The sequence below is a fragment of the Neocloeon triangulifer genome, unplaced genomic scaffold (genome assembly GCF_031216515.1).
Source record: "Neocloeon triangulifer isolate White Clay Creek 2 clone unplaced genomic scaffold, ASM3121651v1 ptg000014l, whole genome shotgun sequence".
Taxonomy (NCBI): domain Eukaryota; kingdom Metazoa; phylum Arthropoda; class Insecta; order Ephemeroptera; family Baetidae; genus Neocloeon; species Neocloeon triangulifer.
Window position 1 is genome coordinate 9,922,092 of NW_026775556.1, and position 20,329 is coordinate 9,942,420.

At 40.8% G+C, this 20,329-nt stretch overlaps 1 protein-coding gene across 5 annotated transcripts in view; it reads left to right on the plus strand.

Annotated features, from left to right (window-relative positions):
- Positions 1-20,090, plus strand: part of LOC132201197 (formin-binding protein 1-like) — a 34,130-nt gene extending 14,040 nt beyond the window's left edge. The window contains exons 1-12 of one of the 5 annotated variants that reach the window (XM_059627172.1): positions 3,294-3,506; positions 11,320-11,486; positions 14,081-14,228; positions 14,627-14,884; positions 15,366-15,551; positions 15,640-15,867; positions 16,474-16,503; positions 17,086-17,196; positions 17,248-17,430; positions 17,588-17,772; positions 17,896-18,059; positions 18,200-20,090. In XM_059627172.1, coding sequence (XP_059483155.1) covers positions 3,309-3,506; positions 11,320-11,486; positions 14,081-14,228; positions 14,627-14,884; positions 15,366-15,551; positions 15,640-15,867; positions 16,474-16,503; positions 17,086-17,196; positions 17,248-17,430; positions 17,588-17,772; positions 17,896-18,059; positions 18,200-18,360 — 2,019 coding nt within the window. In that variant the 5' untranslated portion in view covers positions 3,294-3,308 and the 3' untranslated portion in view covers positions 18,361-20,090. Of the gene's footprint in view, positions 1-3,293; positions 3,507-11,319; positions 11,487-14,080; positions 14,229-14,626; positions 14,885-15,365; positions 15,552-15,639; positions 15,868-16,473; positions 16,504-17,085; positions 17,197-17,247; positions 17,431-17,587; positions 17,773-17,895; positions 18,060-18,199 lie in introns of those variants that run through there. The other 4 variants (XM_059627173.1, XM_059627177.1, XM_059627175.1 and 1 more) reach the window with 4 other exon arrangements.
- Positions 20,091-20,329: the final 239 nt, after the last annotated feature.

Consider the following 20,329-nt stretch of genomic DNA (forward strand, 5'->3'; position numbering starts at 1 on the left):
AGCGTCATCCATAAATAATGGTTAAAGTGGACGCCGCTCAAATAAATGTCAAGTCCACTCCTGTTCACGTTTTTTTTTGGCATTGCCGAGAAAATTGCTTTGGCCGGATCGATTCCGCCAAAAAAAACTGCTCAAACGACGCCGCCCCCCTTGTTGACATTCACCAGCAGCATCAAAGCGTGCTAGTTTTGTCCGGCGTGCAAAATAAATTGGCCCACCGTGCATTTCAAGCTCGGGTTAGCGCCCGAAGGCCCTGACTTGCTTCACTTGGTTGGACCCTGAGGCAGGTTCGCCTGGCGAGCATTGCTTGCTGCATTCCATCGTGCAGTCGCTCCTAACTGTTCATGCAAAAGGGAAGGGGGCACCAGCAGCCGCCAAATTACAATGTTACCTTTGTTGGGTGAACGAACAGACGAGAGCAGAAAGCGCGATTTGCATGCCTTGCGTCCAGATGTCTAATCTTTTATTTTTAATTTTTAATCCGCCGCACGCACCGTCCGTGAAATGGAGAGAGAATGAGAGAGAGATGCGTCAGCGCAATTTGAAACCTTCACCATCATCATATAGGGGCTATTACGTTTTTTCGGTGCATTTTTCGCCCGAACCTAGAAACCCAATTCCGAGCGCGGCAATCACGCGGACGATGACCACTGGCGCGGTCAGAGCAAAAGAAAGGCCCGCCAAAATCACGCCGTAATTATAGCAGCAAGATGATGAACCTGCAGCTCTTTTGAAATGACGTGAGCTGCTTCTTATCGTTATTATAAATAATACGGGTCGGAAAGAGAAGCGATTTGTGTAAAGAGAGAGAAAAGGAGAACATGCCTATCACTTTGTTATTATAATTAATTCAAATTCGTATTTTGGTGAAATTCGATAATGGCTTGTAATTTTGATATTCAAACATGGCGACCTTGGTGAATATTCTTATTAAAGTAGATAATTTAAATAAAATTTCTTGTGCAGAGATGGTGCTCAATTTTGCTGCCGACTTCTTTCAATATCTAGGCTGAGTTAATAGACGAATTCAATTTGCAAATTGGTCTACAGACCCTATTTTACTCTAGTCACGTGTTGATTTTCGCGGAGAATGCATGTTTTTGGACCATTGTGTCGGTCCATGAATAGAGCTCAAATTGCTGACTCCGCATTGTGAATGCAACAAAAGAAGAGACGAAAACCCACAGATTCGCAGCAGCACCGAGTAATAGAGTAATTGTGGTTTTCTACGAAAAACATGCGTGCGATTAACGCAGCGCCAGCCAGCCGTCGTTCTCCAAAAGTCTCTTCTCATTTTCATCTAGAAGCTTGATTAAAGGGCAAAACAGCCGGGTAGTTCAATTAGGCTGGCTGGCCAACGCCCTTGTGTCAGTACGGCACTCGGCATCCAGAAATACTCCGTCATTGCGACTTCTTGCTTGCTTGCTCAGCACGCACCCAATTTTCCAGAGCAGCTCGTTTTTCTACCGGCCCACTTTTAAAAAGGTCGTTCCACCCGTCGGGACTAATAGACTCTCAACAATACGGGTTAATGTGCAGCTCTGACGACAATCCGAAGCGAGGATCAATTTATATATATTTTCGTCGCCGCGCCAACTAAAAATAGACCCTGCACGAGCGGCTCTCCAAATAGTTTCGCGCTAATAAGGAGCACATCTGCACTCTTTGCGCCGAGTGCTGCGGCTGCTGCACCTCCTTGAGCTCTCGGTGTAAATTTAAAACAAAGCGACGAGACCATCAACAGGCCCTAGGGACCCTTATTAGGCCGCGACACTCGACGATAATCGCTCTCTCTCAAATTAGAGCCGCCAAACGACCCGTGGATGAAAAGACTGCGAGGGTGTTTTACTTTCGATCCGTCAACGAAAGCACCTGTCTTTGATCCGCCGTTCCGATTAAAGTCCAGACTCTCCGCTCCGGATGCTTTCGAGTTTAAATTTAGTTAATTGGATAATTCCGAGTGGATTTTGTTGTCTTTGGCCGTGACTTTAAACGTTTAAGACGCACTCTCGGAGAAAGTGAGATTTATGTCGATTCGTGTGTAATTCTCAATAAAAAGAAGACCCGCTAGTTAAGAAAGATTAATTCCAAACGAGTGGCGCATTCCTCTCTTGATTAAAAATAAATTGACCACAAAAACAGAAAATCATGGAAGCGTTTATTAAATTAATTACACGAACGCGTCTGGCAGTCAATTAAATTATTCTTTTCTACTTCTCCACTCTCTCTATTTTTTTTTTCTCTTAAGAGAATTATAAATACATCTCTCGCTTCTAATCCTTTCCACCAGCGTTTCAATTTTGTTCTCAGCTGGCCCACAGTGGAGCTGCCACATCCTCTGGTCTTGACCTTTTTAATCATCGGCTGCCATAAAGTTCAGCCGCTTTGCGAGCACGTTACAAGAACACCGAACACGAAACGTTGTTTCTTTCCGCCGGCAGAGTCGTTGAAGTTTCTTGTTTTGCGCAGCAAGTGTTCTCCAGAGACACACAAACTCAAATGTATACGTGAACAGCAAATTTTCGGTGCTTGTTATTTTCACCTTAATTAAGGAAGGAAAGGCCGCCGCGTTTTCGGGTAATGGGGTGGAGATGAAGCCGCCAGAGTATATATTCCGTTGAGTAAACTCGTCGAGCAGAGCCGAAAAGCAAAACAAAAGGAGCAGCTTTACTTTCGAGTTTACATTCCGTGGCTGCACTCGAGATTTTTCAGCCATAGGGACAAAAAAAAATAATGGAAGTTTGAGTAAGCGTCTTTGTTTGTTCCTGGCGCACTCAAAAGTTCTTAATTGTTTGTGCCTTTACCGTTGTAATAAAGTTGTGGCTTGCTTAAGTTCAGAATTAACTTTCAAGAAAAAATCGAAAATATGTTGATTTCATTTTGTTCTGTTTAGTTCAAATATTTTGCAATATTTTAAATTTTAATTCAATATTTAACTATTTAACTATAAACAAATCCTACAATTAAAAGATTGCTATTTAAGAATTATTGGCTGTTGTAATAATTAGACTCCATCAATGGCAATTAGCCAAATTAGTCTTAATCTTTGTATCATCTCTGACTGATTCACACATGGTGAGAGTGATCCAATTTCTCATTGATTGCAAAGAAAGTAAAAATTTCGCAACGTCATTAACGGCACTTGATTCATCACTCGCTACCGATGAGGAAACTCTTTTCTGAACGGCCACATGCTGTTGCTCCGGTTGCATAAAGACGCGCATCAAGTCGCCATACTCATAAATCCGTGCTTCATCTGACTGCATCGGCGACGGCGATAATCGACTTCCTGATGAGTGGGTGGTCACATGCCGAGGCATTTATTTCTCTCGGCGAACAAGCACACCCTGAACTATGGCGCGCGAGCCATCGAGGACCGAAGCAGCGCGGCGAGCGCGTGCGGCAGCGAGTGGTCGGTCGAGTCGCAGTTGCGCCGCTGCTGTGACTGCGGCACCATGTCGAGCCAGGAGATTCTCTACCGAGTCTTTGCGCTGCGAAAACCCTGTGTAAGTTAAGTGTCTCCTCCTCGAGAGTGTGCTCTGGAATATACAAGTGGCCGCCGTTTTTATCCTCGATTGCTGTTTGTGTGTGAATTCGCCCGACGGGAAAAGTGAGGATGCAGGAAATGGGCGGAGATCGTCTTCCCGAATAACTGCCGAGCGGTTTGCTCTTTTGTATTTCTTTTCGCCGGTGTTTTACGCACTCGCGTGGGAAGTAAGCTGAGCGGAATAAATTATTAATTCCACTCGACCTGAAAAACAAATTTGAAAGTGATAAATTCACCCGTAATTACGTCTAATTAGCCATTAAAAAGTTATACACAATAATTTTCTTTCAAATCGTAGCAATTAACGGATCCACGGCGGCGAAACTCCCGTGTCGATCAATTAAGTTGATAGCGCTTCACAGACCTTTGGCTCTCGTTTTGTGTTTTTGACCTGCCAATATCTGAATAATTTATCACCGAATTGTAGGCGGCGCGCTTAATTGTGTCAATAAATCATCAATCCGCTATTCTCCGAAATTAAATTCCCGCCTGTTCCAACACTTCGTGCCTGAGCAATAAAAGAACTCTCGCAAGCGAGAGCGCCCAACGCGAAATCTGGGGCCTCTCTCGTTCCCTTAATTGGGACTGATTGTTGTTGAACTCGTCCAATTTGGACAGCCGGGGCGACCGGAGTGACTTTGAAGCGACTCCGCGGCTCATCTCAAGGGCCTCTCGTCTTTTGGGCGGTGCTCACCACATGTCAAACGATGAAGTAGTGATGTAGTGATTCTCTTTATGTTGTCAGATCTGGTGTAAAAAGTTAATTACTGACAAATGAGAAGTAAGAAGATTCTCATTTGAAAGCACGGTCCGACTAGAGGAAAAGGAAAGAGTTAATCTTGGTCCGGAAGCGAAAAATATGCTTATCTCTCAAAGTTCAATGAAGTTCGTATATTGACATTGGCCTGCAGTGCTGTTTCCGGTTTGATTCCACTTAACTGTCCTCTTTAAAAAAAGTTATAATAAATTAATAAATTTCTCGAAGAAAAATTTAAGAATTGTTAAAAGCTAATATTGGAAAGTATTTGATCAATCTTTCTTTGCTTAACTTCAATGTTTATTCAATAAAACCACTTTTACTGAATGTTGAAAGCTTTTGAAGTTGGACGTCCCACGCTCCACTGCTTTAAAATGCCGGTGAGAGAGAACAACAATAAAACCAATGAAGTGCCGTCGCCGAACGGCCCGCAGGTGACCGTGCACATGTGTGTGTTCTCCATATAATCCGAGCTGACGAGCTCACTTTCATCACTGTCGCTTCTCGCAGCCGTGAAATTTGCGCATTTATGCCTTATTTATCGTGCACCGTTTGCGGAATTTCTTTTTCCCCGGCGACGTCACGTTCGCGCGTTCAAATGCGGGAAAATAACAAGCGACTTTTGCACGACTTCGACCGTCGCCGCCGCAGCACTTCTTTTTTACTTTTCTCGGCTGGAGAAAAAATTATGCTCGAGGTGCAGCGCAGCGTCTGAAGAGGCTGCAGAACGAAATCAACTCGTTTTCTCGTGCCCTTGTCTTCTCAGCCCAGAGACTGTTGTTATGCAAATATGCATGCGACCAACCTCTGCGGCACATATTGCTGTGTGGCGAGATAATTAGAGGGACGCGGCGCGAGCAGATGAGTCATAAAGAGAGCAGTAAAAATCTGTTGATGCGGAATATTTTCCCCAGTTAATTGCTTTTCCGAAATTTTAAACAAACCGCTTTACTGCCCAGCTTGCGAAAGTGAGCTGCGGAATTTTAATTTAATGTGCCGTTGATCCCCAATGTCTTAGTTAGATAATTGACAGGGCCAATTAAGTTGTAAATTTCTGCGGTGGAAAACCAGAAAATTTGCGACAATTTTTTGTTTATCTATCCGCGCGCGCACGTCTTATCTATTTGGGCTTCGTGTGTTGTCCCAGCAATGCACGTGAGATTAACTTTTCACAAACTGTTCGTGTGTGCCTGGCATCTCTTCCACGGGCCATAACAATTCTTTACGAGTTTGTTTTGAGCGCCGCCGATGATGATAAAAAATGATGTCTCGAGTTAAACTTTTTCATCGTGTTTAAGACAAAGAGCGGCGTATTTGAAAGAAAGAAAAGAAAGGAAGCGAGCAGGAAAAAAAAACATCAGAAAGCAGAGCCGCGGGCCGTTTTACACCAAATTACATAATTACTGCGGCGAGAATTTTTCTGTTTCTTTGTCCAGGAGCGCTTTTCCCTGAGACTTTCCAAGACGAACGTCTGCCGGAGATTTTTTTCTCCTGTCACCGTTGTGCTCTTTTTCAATTCGATTTTCTCCTCTTCCGTGAACAATCGGTGCAAAAATAGAAAATAATTGGTCAGGAAATCGCTGATCACTATAAACAGGTGCATCTCTTGAAAGTCGGGCATTGTAAATACCTTGGCTGGGTTTATTGGCCTCTGGCGAAAATTGCACGTCCGCTGCGGTTGAACAAAAGGTGCGATGAAACAATAATTTTGTGCGAATGAACCGCAGCTGTTTTGCGGCTTTCTTTGCAGGCAGGTCAGTTCGAGCGGCGCTGCCGAGAATTTTAAACCGTTGACCTTGTTTCGCGGATGAAAACGAGGCAAATTATTATTTTGACCATTGTGTGTCTGAAGAGAGGACCGCACATGACGCCATTCATCAGAGACAATGGCCGTTTATGGGAGCCGTGATTGTCAGTTGAAAGTCATTCGGCAGGCAGGGGCATCTGGTTCTGGTAAACGTCTCCGGACCGTGGGATTAGACAGGGTGATCTCCTCCGTCTAACGATGCCTCAGCCATGCCTGGGAACCGAAGCAAATCACTAATTTACTCCTTTGATGAAACGGAGGTCTTAACAATTTCACGGCAAATTAGAGAAATGAAGTCATCAGATCATGGCAAACGTGCAATTTATTTAATCTAAAAAAGAGAGTTACCTCAAACCAAATTGCGTTTTTCAGAGGCTCAAAAGTAATCTCGGTTGAAATGTGTTGAATTTTTGTGGTTGGGATTATTGAAATAAATTTCTGAACTATCTGAATAAATTTAATAAAAATCTGAAAGAAAAACATTGATAAACTAAAAATTAATTTTGTTAGTATTTTCTTAATTGTATAACTGGCTGCCCAATAATGAGTGTTTTGAAATATATATTTTTGTAACTCTAACAGCTCTAGATTTTTTTCATGTTTTCTAAAGGAAAATTTTTGCTTTATCTAATTTGTCTTTAAATTTGTCCCGCTTTTTCGGTTGTTTTTTGGCGCACATAAATAAAATTTCTGGCTCATTTTTCCTCTCAACTGGCATAGAAACACACGATTTATTTCACCGAGCATTTATATCCACATTAAAGCTTGTCCAAAAGCTGAACATTCAATTTTATTTATGGGCGAAAATGCGACCGAAACAACACAATATTTGGGCGGCGCTCGCGAGCAAGACACGCGGGACCCAGCACAATGAACAATATTCCTAGTGGCGTGTGTACTTTTAATCGACCATTGAACTGTGGAATTGCATGTTGCCCTGCACCAAATAACCACAAGTCACGTGAGAGCTGTCCCACATTTTATGCGCGCCAGCGTTTTCATTCATCCGACAGAAAACAAAAGAGAGGACACACTCGTTTGTTCGTTTGGCCGAGCCAATCCACCTGGGCACCACTTTATTTTATCTGGCTCGCGATAAATTAAACGACTCATTAGCCGCCGCAGAGGCACGACAATTATACCGAGAGCGGGCCAATTTGAAAGTACAATTAGCCGATGGTTTATTTTCGCCGGCACTTTCGATGGAAACTTGCCACTGCACGAAGAGCAAGAAGAAGTTTCTCACTTAAATGCGCCAAATTTATTTTCTCTGATGAATTTTCATGAGCTTGTCAAGACGGACTTGAAAGTGAAAATTTTTTTATGGATCAGGGCTAATCTGATTCATTGAATGAATTATAGCTTGCCAATCTTGTCATTATTATATATGAGCAGGATTTTAGCTTAGGGGAAACCATTGATTTTTAGTTAAAAAAAAGTTTAGAATGTTTGAAAAGATTTTTACTCAAATTCAAGTTTAAATTTATCTCAGTGCTCTAATGCACATTTTAAGACTTCCTTGCTCAATAAAGTTCACTTTAAAACGGGCGTCTTCTGTTTTTATAAGTTGCTGGTTTACAATGAAAAGTCACGGATGGTCAGTAAAAAAGCTTTACAAGTCCGCTCTGTGGCGAAACAGATGCCGTTCATCAACGCCAGATTATATAAACCAAGCTGACCTTTCCCGAGGGGTGTTTACTAACAAAAGCTGTAAAGCCGTTGCAAGGAAGACTCATTTCTTATAACCCACTTCCTTTTGCCGGACGCACTCTTTATTGCATTCCACGCACGGAATTAGCTCCCGATCTGATACAAATGGGAAGCTTAATCACGAATATATAAGGAGTGGCCTATTTTCTTCTTAATCGAATGCCAGAGAAGAGAAAAGTCGAGTCAATCAAACTCGAATTCTCCACGCTTAATTTCGTGTCGACGCAATCGATCGCAGAGCTTTCGTATTATTGCTGGATGTTTTCATTTTTATCTTATCAAATTGCAAACAAATGCAGTCAGACGAATTCTCATTCTCCATCATACGACGTAATTGTCCGTATCGGAGAGCGCAAATAGCAGGTCGGTCGGGGTATTGAGTTTGTTGCTCACTTATACAAGCGCTCCCTTGTACGGTGAACTGATTTCGGAATAACTAGACCAGAAGCAAGCTGGAAATCCCATTAGAACAGAACCTCTTAACCAGATCTTGAACACACGTGACACCCTTGACGGGGCTGCCTGGCCAAGACACCAAAATTTCCTCCTTATATGCGTCGATAACGTGTGAATCGCGTGCAACCACACACAACACGAACATAACTTTTTAAGGGTTCCGCGAGCAAGCTTTGCTTTATTTAATTTTGTTGTTTCCGATAAAAAGTTTGCTGCTTTTATCTCAAAACGTTTCGCTGGAAAGAGCGGTGCTTATCTTTTCTATTGGCACCTGGGGAGTTGGAAAAAAGGGGGAAGAGACTCGTAATTTGGAAAATTGAATTATTGGTTGCTACGTGAATTGACTGCAGAAGAGCGTTTCCCAATGCAAATACTTGAATTTTGATTTGACCTAAATATATCTGCTTTAAATTTTAAAATATAAATAATAGTTACATAATACTGAAGATTTTATTCTTTCACCTTTAAATTATATCAGTATATATTCTATTTTATGGAAAATTTAATTTTTAATATCTTGCTGAAAACAAATATCTCTATTCTAGTTTAGTTCTTTTTCAATTCCGTGAGAAAATCTGTGATGTTTCAATTAAATTATACTCTTTGATCCCATTCAAAGAGCGTGCAGATGAGCTCCTTGATCCCAATTCCAACGAAATTACTGTGCCCCCGAACCTCCAAATGCCAAATTAATGATAATCAACGCACATCAGAGTGCGTTTAATATTGACCTCTCGCAGAAAAGCTGTTTCTTCGCGGACCCGCTGGCTGAATTACTCATACTATTTGTTCCACTCTCGGCGCGAATCAGATGTACACATGCGAAGTTGCGCAATTGAAGCCGACTCACGGTGATCTGCAGAGGGCACGTGACTCACCTCCATTATAATAATCCCGGACAGAAGGAAAGTTTTGTTAAAATCAAATCGCGATGTAGGTGTTACACCGCGTTGTTTTCTATTACACGCTTCAGCTGCATCCGGCGCCGAAAGTGATTAGCGTAGAATGCGCGGAAGTTGAGCAAAAGATGGAACGGACGGATTGGTGCGCGCAAAAAATGGGTCGCTTGTTCCAGCTGGCACTTTCATCGCGAAACGAGACCGGCGAAAAATGAGTCAGATTTGCCGCTTATTAAACTGAAGGCGGAAACGTCTGCTTGGAGAGATGCACTTTTCTGATGCAACTCCACAGGCAGTCATGCAAAATGAAAGGCAGACTTGTATAAATTTTAAGAAAATGTAAAAAATCAGACGCTTTTTTTTGCTTCTCATAAATATTTAAATTGGTTCTGAACGGTCGGTGAAATTTATTTGAAAATTATCATTTTTCACGCAAGCCCGTTTGTGTTTTCTTTTTTCTCGGCGCAGGACGGGGCAAAATTATGAGCCTGCATGCGTGCGGTAGGCGAGCAAATTAAAAAAAAAAGACGGGGGTATGCCGTAATCGGCGCAAACTGCTCCTTCTCGAGCGAGTTGCATTATTATTTTGTGCTGCAGCATAAAATGAATAAAAATATTGCTCTCGCAACTTCATTAGTGTGTCCGTGCGTCGACCGAGCAGGTAATTGAGAAAGTTGTTGTGCGCCAGCCAGTGAGTCGTTAGGTCGCCGGCAACACACTCGGTGCGAGAAGAAAAGGGAATGCTGAGGCGCCAACGCTTCGACCTTAGCCGAATTCGCACCTTCAAATAAATAATAGCGAGTGTGACATCAGGCCTTTCTCTCAAATGAACTGAATTTACTGGCAGTCTTATTAGCAAAAAATTTAAATTCATTGCCAAAGAAAAAAAATGCAAGATGAAAAGTCGTTCTTTATTCCTTTCGAATCGCAAAATCCACTAACTTCTGATACAAATAGCTTCAAATCTCTCCGCTCTAAACGGCAGTAAATTCCAATTCTCCAACTCCCCTTAAGCTCTACGATTTCAGGCAGAATCACATTTTTGGGAAACCATCATTTTTATGCGGGACGACACCCGTGGTTCGTTTTCTCCTCTCAGTTTGTATTTTATCAGTCTCGGGAGGTCACCGAGGCAGGTCAGGTTATCTTCTTTTTCCCAGCTTTTCTACCGCAGTGCAGGTCACGTGACCGGCAATGTAAAATGTATAATATATGTGGTGGAGCGTTGGGGAAGAGCAAAGGTGCGAGACGTGACACCTCGCGATGTTGTACGAGGCAAATCTTTTGCATCATCCTAATTTCGCTAGAAATGTTGCTGAAAATTTGAAAATTGCAGAGATTGGCATATGATGTGCGTATGCTTATGCTCACATCTGTCAGAAAAATCTAGAGCTTTCTCTCATAAAATTGTTGGCATCAAAACTGCCAAATCTTGCTCGTTTGAGCCTAGGGGGGTGTGAAAATCTTTAAATATTTTGAAAGGCAGCAACATCTATAAAATATGAATTAATGGAATCAGAAATTCACCTCATAAATTTTAATTTATTTAACTCATAGAAATTAATGTTTTTTTTTTATTTATTTTTATTATTTTTTTAGAATAAAAAACATTTCTGCAACGAGGAAAAAGCCAAGATTCATTCATTTCCATGATCATCTCCTTGAGTGTCAACTTCTTCAAACAAATTATTTAACTCATTTTTTCATATAACAAATTGTCCTTTTGGTTTTATATTTTTATTTGATAAAATTTTCGGCTTCCTAGAAATTTATGAAATTCACTCAAGACTGCATGGAACGGGATTTGCTAGCCTGAAATATGAAATAGACAGATATGCGACCCGCGGCCTGAATGATAAAATAGCCATCCCTCTAAAAAACCTCATCTCCCATTCCACGGACGACTTTCTTATATTTCTTCCTAGTCTTTGGTTTCGTGTTGGAACCGCGAGACCTAATACGACGGCCGTCAATCTGACACTCCCGCCGCCGGGGCTCCGTAATTCGATTAGGGGCCGTCGCTGGTCTGATGAATGCCTCGGAAATGTGGATTTCGCAGCGGGCATTAATTTCAATAAGCGCGCGCGACCCCCTGACCTTTTTCAGCAAAATAACTAACGATCGCAACGTGTTTTGATTCCAGGATCAGCATGAAAATCTCGCGCTGCATACACACAAGGGGATCGAGTTCCTCGAGAAGTACGGCAACTTTGTGCGAGACCGATGTGCCATCGAGACGGAGTACGCCTCGAAGCTCAGGAGGCTCGTCAAAAACTATCAGCCCAAGAAGAAGGACGAGGAGGACTACCAGTGAGTATCAAACGGGTTTCTATATAATTCATGAAATGATCCTTTTCTGTGTATTGTAGGAAGTTTAAAAATTATTGAATTTCGTTTCGTTCACCACAATTATTTAAACGATTTTTACAATTTATAGATAAATTCAACGTGATTGAGCTTTTCAATTTCTTCATTATTAAATATATTCTTTATAATTCAAAAATGAAAATAATCCGGCGTAGAGAGTGATTTTTTTAATGGCAAAGCTTTTCATGGAAAAGCGGCGAGAGGGGGAGAATTAGTCAAAAAGTCGTTGGAATACAAATTTATTGTTTTCCTCGGAAATCCCTTGTTAATCCACCCTCCTTTCTCGTTAACGGCGCAGCCCAAAAGTCAAAGTAGGGCTCTCGACGAAGGGTGGCTTTGTTTTAATTTGGCGAGCGTTGATTTATAGGTAGCAGCTCGCGGCCACATGGTCTTCGCTTCCATAATCCCGCACAGAAAAGGAAAAGACGTTGTGCGGCGCACGGAAGCAAACCTCATAAGTTCCCTTTCGTTCCGCAAAAATAAGCTCTTTTCACCACTTCCATACTGGCCGTTTTGTGGCTGCAATTCTTGCAAACGGATCGGGGCTCTTGCTGCAAATGTAAATTACTCGTTACTCCATTTGCTATAACGTTTGTTTCCGATTGCGCCCCCAGTGAAGTAAGCAGCTCATAATTATATCATCACTCGTTAATGCAAACATTTCAATCTGCTTTTTTTAAATTAAAATCAAATTTGAAAACTCCAATATTAAATTTATAATTGTGTACATTAAAAAATTCAATTGTACGTGTTTGATTTTTATTTGTTATGACATTTTGATTATAAATTAATAAAATTAATTAATCATTTTAACGACGTAAAGAAATTTTTCCGCCTATTTCCCCTCCAATTTGTAAAATACTACCTTTGAAGCTTACAAATGTAATTAACACCCCTTTTCACAAGCGGCCTCTCACCACGCGGCGGCGATCCGATTCGCTTTGAAGTCTCTTTGTCGGCTTTTCTCGCGCCCCACGCCACGTAACGTAAGCGACAAAGGGTGATTCGATGGAGAGCAAAAGCACTCGGCCGGTGTTGATAAACACGCGAGTGGTGTTGATGATGAGCGTTCGGCGCTGTATCGACCACTTCGGCCGCGAACTGGGTCACAGATAGGGAGGATTTCATAGCATTAGTGCCCTGCTGAGAGGTCACTCGGGTCGCACCCACCGACCGGGACTGCACCATTTTTACAAAAAGAAAACTGGCGGTGCGCCACTTGCACGTTGAAGCAAAACTGTGATTGGAATTATAATTCAATTTTTTATTTTCAAAAATTTCTTTGATTAAATTATTGTAAATTACTAATTTTTCTGATGTTGCATATAAACATGCAGAGAAAATTTTAATCTTTTTGAAATTAAAATTGTATTTAGAAGTGACAAAAAATATTTTATAATATGATAAGATAATGCAAGATTTTTATAATCATAGTATTTCATTTCAAACTAGAATGCTTTTGACATCAGCAAGTATTTTTTGACAACAAATTTTCATATAATTTTAGCAAATTAATTTCGTTTTTAACGAATAATATTGGTAAAAAATTAAATAAAAATATTTTGTAACTTGTAAAGTATTAATATTATGTACTATTCTGCATTCAACTCACAATCAGAACTAATAAAAGAATGCAAAAGAAGTTCTTGAAGTATTTTTACAATTCAATGTATGTTAATTGTTTATTCATTTCATATGTTAATCAAATGTAGTGCCATTTAATACAATTTACGACCTCTTTTTCTAAGAAATTAGTGACACTTGTGCGTAGGTCACTCTCGGCGGGATTATGCAAAATCGACAGTCTTTTCGCTCCCAAGGCTGCGCAGCGTGTACTGGGCGTGCTGCATTTCTAAGCAAACAACACTTTCGTCCGAAGGAGAAAAAGCGGCCCACGCAACGCAGCCCCTGGTGGGCGTCTGATCTCGGCTCAATAGACTTTATCGGACGCGTTGTGAGTGGAATGGAATTTCTCGCGGTGAACTCGAAGGCCGCTCGCCGCCGCCTTATCAGCCAAACGCCGCTAATGCGAAGAATTGCGTCGGAAATATGAATGAATTAGCATTCCGGGTGCGCATCAATGCGTCACCCTGTAACAGAAAAAAGAAAGAAAGGGCTCGTCCTCGTAGTTTGCATAAAAAGCAGGCCGCCATTACTCAGCCTTTGTTTTTTTTTGCCGAGCGCAATTTTTATTCAGGCGGCTTTTCCCAGAAGAAAATATAATAAACAAATCAGCTGGAACGTGTCGCAGTTTTCTATACAAAAAAAAGCACCCCAAGGTTGAACTTTGTATTCATTTCTCCCTCTCATAAATATTAAAGTTTGCCTCCTCAAGAAACAAGCATTAGTCTTTGTAAAATTAAAAATTCTAGCTACAAATCACACGTCCGTTTTGAGAATTTTATCAAATTTATCGTCCAACAAAAATTAGTCCGCCGCTCGTTTTGGACGTTTGCCTGCCCGGCACGCCCGATAAGCTTGGCGAAATTTTATTTATTCGCCCCGTTTTATACAAGCCGGCCATTTGCGTGTTCCAGGTACAGTGCATGCCAGGCGTTCAAGACGATGATGAACGAAGTGGGCGACCTTGCGGGCCAACACGAGCTCGTAGCCGAGGACCTGACGAGCACCGTCTTGCAGGAGCTCCAACTGCTGGTGCGCAACCTCAAGGATGACCGCAAAAAGGTAACTGGACACCCCTGGCTGGGGTTGCTGGCCGTCAATTCATTTGATTCCTGTGCTGAACGGCCAAGGTTCAACGGCTCGAGACGCCGGATTTTTTTTTTAGACAGCGTTTTAAGCAATGGCCTGGGAAATTCAATCGTGGCCCACGGGGTTTGAAGGTTTATGAAATAAAGAATAAAGCTTCTAAAAAATTAAAGTTTGGTTTAATATAATAAAAAAAAATAGTATATATTTCCAACTGGTTTAATTTGCCCTCAAGTATGTAAGTGAAGATAAATAGCAAAAAATATTAAAGAATGCTGATTTGAATAAATTTCATGAGCCGAGCCGCAAGCCTATTTAAAAAATTGCTTTTTATCAAATGAATATTTAATCCAATCTTTTTAATAACTTTTTAGCACATGGCAGAAGAAACCAGACTGCGTTCGACGCTGCAGACGCAGTTGGCCGCTTTGGACAGAACCAAGAAAGCATACGAGAAAGCATTCAAAGAAACGGAAAAGGCGCTGGACGAGTACCAAAAAGCCGACGCCGATCTCAACCTCTCGAGGGCGGTCGTTGAAAAGGCCAGGATCAACATGGTGGCTAAAAACCAGCAGTGCGAAGAGGCCAAGAAGGACTATGCGAATCAGCTTGAGAAGACCAATGAGCTCCAGGTAATTGCGGCAATTGCATGACTGGCCAAAATTATTTCTGATTTTTTCATAAAGTTTCTCACTTTACGGCCAACATAAAAATCGTCTGCGTGCAACGACGGCTTTTGAATTCCACTTTTTAAAAATTTTCCTCATTGCCAGAGGCCATTCCTGCCATTTTTACACTGGCATTACCCGCACGCATGCAGTTGAGTCTCAAGTCAATTTTTTGCTTGCTTGCGAGGCGCTTGAACCTCGTCCGGCTGTTGTGAATGAGCTGCTATTTATTAATTAGCGTTAATCAACACCAATGGTGTTCGTCTATCGTACAAACGAAATCCGTTATGGAGAAGGGGTTTCTTTATTTATTTATTTCTTAGTAGGCGGCCACAATGGCAATCCTTCTTTCAAGTCGCTTCGTTGATTGCCACTCTTTGACCAATTTCCTGAGTCATGGACCGACAGGAAATGATTTCTAAACTGCCCATTGTTTCCATTTCAGCACCAACACTATTCGGCGCTGATTCCTGAGGTGCTCAGACAACTGCAAGAATTAGACGAGAGAAGGGTGCGATCCATCAAAGGGTTCATGATCAAGTCGGTCGAAGTCGAGAAGAAGACTTTCCCCATCATGGACAAGTGTTTGGAAGGCATTGTCAGAGCTGCAAACAATATCAATGAAAAAGAGGTTGGCACATAATATTGAAATATTTTTGTATATTTTATTTTTGATAAAAGTAGGAAGTAAAAATGGCTAAAATGTTACATATTTTCAGGATACTCGGCTAGTGATAGAGAGGTACAAGTCTGGTTTCAACCCACCCGAAGATTTCATGTTCGAAGACCTGCAGCGAGGTTCGGACGAGCATAGTGGCTCAATGATTTCCAACCACAGCAACTCGCTGCCATCCATGTCCAGAGTTGACACAATCAAAGGCACCATCTCCGCAGGCAAAAACAAAAAACGCGCCGGCCTGTTCACTAGCCTCTTTGGCAACAACAAGGTAGTCCTCTTAACACAGCCTTTGGCTCTCGTAACGATTTAGTCAAATCTTGTAGGACAATTTGCACATGGCGGTTGCAAAAAGACCAACCATGACAGAAAAGACAATTCGATTCTTTGTTTGCTCTAATTAGACATTAGACTAGAGCTTTGAGATTGATTTTACGACTGGACGGAGGAAGTTCTAATTTTCAAGGGACTTCTTCTGGCCACTGTGACCCTATATTGTTTGTTAATTCTTCTTTATCATTTTTCTTGGGTGACTTTCTTGGGACCAATAAATAACTGCTCAATAATTGACGCGTTGGTGCCCTCGTATGCAAATCTGTAAGTAAAAAATGAGCCTTGCCGAGCACCAATTTTGCAGCAGAGGCTGTGGGTGCTGCGGCTGCTTTGCTTTTGGTGGCTTTTAAACTAACAGGGCTGACTTGGGTGAAATTTCAATTATTGATTGCCCATCTCTCTCTGTCTCTATGACTCTTTCTCTATTATTAACAAACAAAATGTGGTGCTGGAATTATCCATACCGTAGACTATTCTGATTTTGGGCCAAGTCTCTCTCAGTTGATATTGATTCTTGTTTTATTTTCTGTTTCACGCAAATCAGAGATTAATTCATGTTTGCACTCATTTCAAGGTATGTTTATTTGTGTTCTGGATGTTTGGTATAAAAAAACAGACAGATTTGGTTTTGAAATCACAGTAGTATTTTTTCCCATTTTCACATTCACAACTGCTTATTTGTTTAATTTAACCAAGTAATCAACTTAGTACTCTCTGCTTCAATGCTTTATTATCTCAAATGTTTTAATATGAACTTGACTGGACTTATTATGATCTTCATCGGAAACTTTCCTGCTGAGCCTTCGAACACAGAAACACTGAAACAGATTATACAAGCCATTCAAGAGACACATCCTTCATTGATCTTTTATAAAGCAAGCACTTGATGGACTTAACTATTCCCAATGGCACTTAACTGTTTCTGCCAAAATAAACATTTCACACACAGCTTTTCTAGCAACCTAAGTCAATTTTCATGCAGGCTCTCTTTGGAATTTTTACCTACACTTCTTAACACACACCAAACCAAACACTAGCTTAGCATCAGTGTTGTAAATTTTGTAAACATGACATATTTGCGATATTTGACTAACCTTGGAAATTCATTCCGATCTGATTTCCCCCTAAAATTGCTAATTCTACTTTCCCTTTGCAGTCAAATTACTCTAATTCGGAAACAAAGGAAGATTACACGGACTTGCCACCAGTGCAGAGAAGAAAAAAGCTGCAGCTGAAGCTGGATGAAATTGCACTACAAATCAACAAAGTAAAGAGGAAATCAAATATAAATATGTTTTACTTAAATTTTTTCAACCAGGAAACACAAACACGAGATGGTCTGATGAAGATGAAGAGCGTTTACGAGGCCAACTCAGCCCTTGGAGACCCAATGTCGATTGAAGGCCAACTGAACGACTCGGGGCACCGATTGGACAAACTGCGACAAGAGCAGCAAAAGTTCCTTGCCTGGCTCGACGAGGCTGAAGGAAAAAGCCATTTGGTATGCCCATAATTTTCTTATTTAATTGATGTGTTGTTTAAATCCCACATGTACTCAAAGTTTTAGTACCCAATAATTGATCTTTAAAAATTATTATTTTTATTTTTTAATTCTAACATTAACAATAAATAATTTGATGCTAATCTCTGAATTGCAGAATAATCCTGTGTCATCCACAACGTCGTCGCCAAGCAGTCAAAGGTCCAACAGCATGCACAGAAACTTGCTGAACGGAAGCTCGAACGGCAAACAAAGGCATAGCTCCTCAGACGAGAGTGTCAGTCCGAGTGCCAGTTCGGACGGCAGCAGGCACAAACAGCCTCCAAACACCCTAGCCTTAGGGTGAGTAATTGTTCCAATGCTGCACCTCTTGATTTATTTTTAGTCCAACACTTTTCACTCCCACCCCCCTTTGAGTTTAGTTTTCTTTTTGACTAACAACTCAATGTTTGCCAATTTTGGCAGGACTTCCCACAGTCCGGAGAGTGGTCTCGGCTCTCGCACTAGTTTACCAGACTCGGAAAGAGGAGACGACCTGGCCGGCGCAGAATGCATAGATGACGATGGAGACTTTGCTGACGGACCACTGACGCCCCTGGGCACATGCAAAGCCTTATACGCCTTTGAAGGTAACACAAGAGTTTCTCCATTTTGTGAGTTTAATGATTTAAAAATTTGCTTTGAAAAATTAAAATTTGTAAATTAAAACTCTTGCAAGCTTTCAAATATTACTTTTGCAACCGTTTTTGAATAAATTTCAAATTTTTAGCCTCAAGTGAAGGTTCCATTCCAATGTACGATGGGGAGGAACTTCTGCTTCTGGAGGTTGACCAAGGAGACGGTTGGACTCGGGTGCGTCGCATGAATGACCTGGAGGAAGGCTTCGTACCGACCTCGTACATTGAGTGTTCACTGTACTCAACTTGCTAACACGGTATAATGTCAGTTGAGAGTTGATGATGCTTCTTGTTCACAAAAACACTCACCACCGTTTTTTGCATTCGTTGATGTTTTTCAAGTTGAAAATAGCGGTTGTGTTGACAGTGAACCGAGTTTTATTTTTTATAACGCCGATTTGAATTTTTCATGGTACATTATTGTATTATTTTGGTGCCGTTGGCGCCGTTTGGGCAGAAGTAGAGAATCGCTCGGCGGCGTCAGTCGTTTTCAACTGCAAAACTATGTTATTATGATCTTGGCAATTGACTATGTACATAGCTGTGTAACTATACTGTAAAGTTTTCTAAATTTTTAAGTTTCTGCAAAATGTCGGGGATGACCGGGTTTTCTTTTGTGAAATCTGCGCGCTCGTCACGGCCTCTATATCTAAAGAAAAGTAAAAGAAATGAAACAATATCAAAAGATCGGAGTAAATCTGCCAAGAGAGCTTTTCGATGTCGCTTCAGCATCTGCTGTTGTGTAGCTTTTTTAATGTTTCCGACTCAACCCTGGATCACTAATTAAACGAGGATGTGATTTTTTTTTATAAAATTGAGCGACTTCAGATGTTAAAAGGACGAGTCACAGTGGCCACCGCAAGTTGGGCCCGTCTCTGCTTAAGTGCGTAATGTGCAATATTTGAAAGGACAAATTTCGCCAAAGTTAAACACTTGTGCTTTTTAAAGTGTTCACTTTATCTTACGCGCACTAGGTAGCCACGAGACGAGCCTTCTTTTGGTCAGGTCGAAGGCTTAATTGACTGCATTCCTATGTAATAAGTTAAATGATGTGTGTATGATATAGGGCGTCAAACATTATTAATAGTCATAGGCAACAATAATAAATTAATTAGCGCGCGGGATAATTATTGAATTGCAAAACGTTTCGACAAAAACAGCACTGACACTTGAACGTAGCTTTGGATCATTTGGTTCTGAAATTTGCAGCAAAAGGAACATGTGCCAAAATATTTATGTTTGAGTAGCAGGGTAATTTAGTGAAAGTGTTAGAGGTGCACTCGAAATTTAATTTGAAACTTTTAACACAATCTTTTTTGTTTGGAAAAATCTCTGCTGTTTTTTTGTTGAATCTGTGATTTCCGTTTCGTTCATTAGATATCTCACCAGCCGTCCTTTTTGAGAGAATGCTTTTAAGAATTAAGAAAAATCTAAAGATCGGTCACTCGACAAGCTCAAGGTTTGTAACGCGTAAAAACAAAATTATTATTTATTTGCTCATAAATATATATTCCCATATTTTTTTTTTGCCAAGAAAAAACTTGAAACGGAGCCTCGAGTGACCCAAAATATTTATTCGAGGCTTTTTTAGTCTAGTTTTGGACACACGCAAACAGAACTTTATCTTTCTCACTCACCAACACCAAAATTAGGATCGACAGTTTTAACATTAGTCAAGATTTAGACGAGAAAAGCACACTCACGTGTAAAAAGAGAGTAAAATGAGAGGAGTCGCCGTTACTACAGGACCTGGTGCAATTGTTTATAAGTTCAGCTTGCGAGGTTCATTTATGATTGATTTGTGCGTATGGAGCCAGGAATATTTGCTCTCAGTATGTCTTTTATTTTTGCTGCATCAGTTCTCAGAATGTGCCCATATGGTTATGGTGTACTATCACAACAATTAATTGCTATTATTTGTAAAACGGTACCTTTTTGTGTATAATTTTCCAGTCCACGAAATAAAAATATATCAAACAGTAATTTGTGGTACTTAAATTTTCACACCAATATTCATCTGTAATGTAATTTAAATATTTAAAATTATATTTTAAAATAAAATTCAAATTAAAATACTTAAACATAAACCAGCTTATTCGAGTATCTAATAATTAAATTAATAAATTTAGTTGAAGTTTAAAAGCACTTGTGGTTCACTTCTTTTTTTAAAATAAATTTTAATAAAACAGGCAAAAACTAGTCAAAAAACACCAAAGCGCTCA